We start from the raw sequence: 4,898 nt of genomic DNA, 5'->3' as shown, positions 1-4,898 counted from the left end.
CCCCCCCCGCCGCCGCCATCCCGACCCCCGCCGCCGACAGGTTCTACGCCTGCCCGCAGTGCGACATGAGCTTCCGGACGTCCACGCAGCTGTCGAAGCACCAGGTGACGCACGTGAAGCAGCTGCTGGACGGGTACACGCCAGGCAAGGAGAACCTCGCCGAGACCTCCTCGGACCTCAAGATCCGCCTCAAGCTCTGTTCCCGCGACAAGCCCAACTTCTACACGCTGTGCAAGAAGAACCGCCGCCGCCGCGGCGCCGTGAGACGCAACCCCGCCCCCTCTGAGGACGGCAGCGGTGACGGCGGCGCCGGGCGCTACTGCTGCAGCCAGTGCGGGAAGCGGTTCAGCCACGCCTCCAGTCTGGCGCGGCACCAGCAGACGCACCGGACGGCGGCGGGGGGGGACGGCGGCAGGCGGGGGAAGCTGTCCCAGCACCTTCACGTCAAAACCGGACTTTCTGGCGCCGGCGTCACCGGCGCCAAAACCAAGACGTACACCTGCGGCGCCTGCAGCAAGACCTTCATGCACTCGTCCAGCTTCTCGCGCCACAAGAAGGCGCACGTGGAGGAGGAGACGCGCGCACGGGCCGCCGCCAACAAGCGCCGGAAGAGGGTCGTCCTGGACGAGACGGCGCCGCTGGAGTCAGACTCGGAGTGACGCCGGCTCGGGAACGGGTTTGGACCGGCTTATGGGTCAGCTCTGAACCAGTTTAAAGACAGACTCTGGAGAGGCTTCATTTGGAAAAGGTCTGGACCAGTTGGGGACAGATTCTGGACCTGGTTGGGGACAGATTCTGGACCTGGTCTTCAGTTGGGGACAGATTCTTCACTTGTTGGGGAAAGATTCTGGACCTTGTTGGGGACAGATTCTGGACCTTGTTGGGGACAGATTCTGGACCTGGTTGGATCCTGATCTTATCCTGATCTTCAGCTGGGGACAGATTCTGGACTTGTTGGGGACAGATTCTGGACCTGGTTGGATCCTGATCTTCAGCTGGGGACAGATTCTGGACCTGGTTGGGGACAGATTCTGGACCTGGTTTTTCCGGTGTAGGTCGGTCAGAACTGAACTTTAGCTTCTTGCTCTTAAGGATGGGATAAAATTTAAAGTGCCCCCTCCCTGTCCCCGCCCACCCTGACCCCGCTACTGGCTCCGCCCCCAAGCACTTCCCCCTGCCCATTAACTCCGCCCCCCTTTGCCGCCGCGGCTCTGTTGTCCTATGGTTGTTTTCTCTCATTTGGCGGCGTGTCAGAGCTCTTATCCAATCAGCAGAGACCTGGGTGTTATCCACTCAGCAGAGAGCTGGGTGTTATCCAATCAGCAGAGACCTGGGTGTTATCCACTCAGCAGAGACCTGGGTGTTATCCAATCAGCAGAGACCTGGGTGTTATCCACTCAGCAGAGACCTGGGTGTTATCCACTCAGCAGAGACCTGGGTGTTATCCAATCAGCAGAGACCTGGGTGTTATCCAATCAGCAGAGACCTGTGTGAGGGCGTGTCAGAGCCGTTATTCAATCAGCACACGGTGGTGCTCTCTCTCTACACTCCATTTCCCATCAACCACCTGTGTAGACGTCTGCCGCCGGTCGTAGCCTTTAGGCAGCAGAGCATTGTGGGAAAAGGAGTCTCCACATTCTGCTTTGAGGCTTCGACCGTCCGGAGGTTTAACAATAGCCCCGCCCCTTCGCTCCTCCAATCAGAGCACAGCGTCTCTCTCTCTCAACGTCCTATTGGTCCACAGTCGTCTCTGAGAAAAATCCCACAACGATTATGACCTAATTCTGTTTCTGTCCCAAAGTGATAATTTATTGTCTCTCGGTGTCTTCTGGGCCTCTTCAGCGCTTTGTATTTATTTTAGAGCAGTTAACAGATTCAACCTTTTACATTTTTATTATTATTATGTAGAATAAGATTGCTTTTGACGGCACTGTGCTCTGATTGGCTGCTGTTCTGATGGCACTGTGCTCTGATTGGCTGCTGTTCTGACGGCACTATGCTCTGATTGGCTGCGTTCTGACGGCACTGTGCTCTGATTGGCTGCTGTTCTGATGGCACTGTGCTCTGATTGGCTGCTGTTCTGACGGCACTATGCTCTGATTGGCTGCTGTTCTGATGGCACTGTGCTCTGATTGGCTGCTGTTCTGACGGCACTGTGCTCTGATTGGCTGCTGTTCTGACGGCACTATGCTCTGATTGGCTGCGTTCTGACAGAGCTGCGCTCTGATTGGCTGCGTTCTGACGGCACTGCGCTCTGATTGGCTGGCTGGTGTTCTGACGGCACTATGCTCTGATTGGCTGGTGTCTGACGGCGCTGCGCTCTGATTGGCTGCGTTCTGATTGGCTGACTGTGTTCATAGCTTAGGTATTTTTTAATGAAAGGTTCAAGCGTTTGCATGAAGACTGTAATTCGCAGCTCGTCGGACATATTTGTAGTTTTTGGGCGGGAAACATTTGAAACAATGTTGTAAATATAAATATTTAAGCCCTTGTTTTCATAGCAACGCCCCCGCCGCCTTCGAGCAGCACAGGAAACACCTCAGGCATCGGCAGATTTTCAAATTAAAAGCCTCCAAATGAGAGAAAGACACCCCCGAAACTAAAAAATATAGAAACGACGACGTTTTGGACGGAAAAACAGATTTATTCTTTTTGGTTGCCGGTTGGACGTTGTGGACGTCCCCCCCCCCCCCCCCCCCCCCCCCCCCTCCTTCTCTTACCCCCCGCCAGGACGCCTCACTTTGTGAATAACATTTTAATGTGTGAATTGGATTTGATTTAATTTAATGGTGAAATATTTATAACTGTACAGCTGCACTTCCTACGTAGAAAAAACAGCTCTTCCTCATCCCTTCCTCATCCTCCTCCTCATCCTCTTCCTCCTCCTCTTCCTCTTCCTCCTCCTCATCTTTCTCCTGGTTTAGACCCCCCCAGATTTCTCCGGTGTCCCTGCTCTGCGTCCCGGAGATCAGGGACTCGCCCTCCAGCTCCTGCGGTTCCACCGGCGCGCGGCGCAGGACTCCTTGCTGAGTTCATAACAACATGGCCGCCAGGAAGGTGGACGTATTAATTATTAAATATTATTATATCATTGCAGATTTTGGGAGATGGAGCGTTCAGCTGTCTCCCATCCAGAAAGGCCAGAAGCTTTTATTTTGAAAGATCCTACAGCTGCAAGTTTCCTGCCACAGTGTTCACTTTATGTAGTAACTTCACATTAATATTCATAATAAACTGGCCCATTAATCCCTTATTAAAGGGATTAATAACCAATACTATCTGTTCTGCAGCTGTTACATTGAGCCCTGTGTGTTACCATGGTTACGCCCCACATTGTCCTCCACATGAGTCAGGACAGGACGCCGGGAGGAGGACGGTTGCCGGTTTGATCCCAGGCGCCGGTAGGGAGTCCTGGTCCGCTGCCGGTACCGGGTCTGGGGGGGGCAGTTGTCAGAGTTTGGGGCGTTGTTGTGTTTTCTGGATGTTTGTCGTCGTCTCGTGACGTGTTCTGTCTGTTTTCTAATAAACCTTCAAAACTACTTCCTGTCTCCAGTTGTCCTTAAAGGGCCTCTACAGGGACAAGCCCCGCCCCTCCAAGTGTATAAGCCCCGCCCATCCGGGTGTATAAGCCCCGCCCTCCAGATGTATAAGCTCATAGATATGGATGATCGCCTGAATTAAACCAGCAGGTATCTTTCTCTAGCGGAACGCTTCAGATGGAGATCAGCGACCTGATGAGGTCATCAGGTAACAAACTCTTATTGTTCATCTGGAAGTCGGAAAAACATTAATACTGCAAAAGGGGAAAGTACTGCAAAAAGTGTACACAAGGGTATATGTATAGTATGTATATATATATTATAATGTAATTAATAATATATGTACATGTATATACACAAGTGGCTATATACAAGTGTGTGTGTGTGTGTATATATGTACATATAAACGTGTATTTGTACATATATACACATACATTTATATATAGTTGTATACATGAATATATACATGTCTATACTGATGTATGTATGTATGTATGTATTTGTGTGTATATATATATATATATATATATATACACACACACACACACACACACACACACACACACACACACACATATATATATACACAAACATTATATATATATATATATATATATATATGTGTGTGTGTGTGTATGTATATGTGTATGTATATGTATATATGTATATGTGTATGTATGTATATATATGTGTATATATATATATGTGTATATATATGTATGTGTATATACTTGTGTATACTATATATAAATAAATACAACTCTGTCTACATGTATGTGTGTATATATACACAGACCCAGTAGATAATATAATAACTTTGGCGCCCTCTGCTGGCGCCTCCTCTGAACTTTATTCTAACTTTATTACCAACACAGGGTTGGACAAAGTGCTCACACTTTTTAATGTTTTTATTTAACCAGGAACGTCCCGTTGAGGTTTAAAACCTCTTTTCCGAAGGAAGCCTTGCCAAGAGGCCAAAACAGGATCAGTTACTTTAATAAAAGTTATACAACACAGATAATTAAAAACATTTACAATGTAAACAGGTCATTTCAGGTTCTCTCAATCTGGATTCAAAAGCATTTAAGGAAATAAGTTCAGATAATTTCAAGTCTTTTTGCAGAGAGTTCCACGCAGAAGGAATGGAAACAAAAGCCCTTTTCACAGATTAGTACGGGCAACGGAACAAAGAGCAGCAAGATATCATCTGATCAAAGAATAGAACCAACACTTCTCCCTGTGATTAAACTACTGATGTGGCATGGCAACAGACCTAGCATCGCCTTATAGAACCAACACTTCTCCCTGTGATTAAACTACTGATGTGGCATGGCAACAGACCTAGCATGGCCTAATAGA

At 48.7% G+C, this 4,898-nt stretch overlaps 1 protein-coding gene across 1 annotated transcript; it reads left to right on the top strand.

The window, feature by feature from the left end:
- The first annotated feature begins 6 nt into the window (after positions 1 to 6).
- Positions 7 to 979, top strand: LOC117940547 (zinc finger protein 586). The gene is made up of 2 exons (XM_034865794.1): positions 7 to 804; positions 880 to 979. The coding sequence occupies exon 1, from the start codon at positions 66 to 68 to the stop codon at positions 657 to 659; it is 594 nt and encodes a 197-aa protein (XP_034721685.1). The 5' UTR covers positions 7 to 65; the 3' UTR covers positions 660 to 804; positions 880 to 979.
- The last annotated feature ends 3,919 nt before the right edge of the window (positions 980 to 4,898 follow it).

The sequence above is a fragment of the Etheostoma cragini genome, unplaced genomic scaffold (assembly GCF_013103735.1).
Source record: "Etheostoma cragini isolate CJK2018 unplaced genomic scaffold, CSU_Ecrag_1.0 ScbMSFa_2725, whole genome shotgun sequence".
In the NCBI taxonomy this organism is placed as follows: Eukaryota; Metazoa; Chordata; class Actinopteri; order Perciformes; family Percidae; genus Etheostoma; species Etheostoma cragini.
Note: the sequence above shows the minus strand (reverse complement) of the source record. Positions and strands in the feature narration are given on the sequence as shown.

Bases quoted from the DNA above. Each gene is read 5' to 3' on its own strand.
- LOC117940547 (XM_034865794.1), top strand. From the start codon at position 66: ATGAGCTTCCGGACGTCCACGCAGCTGTCGAAGCACCAGGTGACGCAC.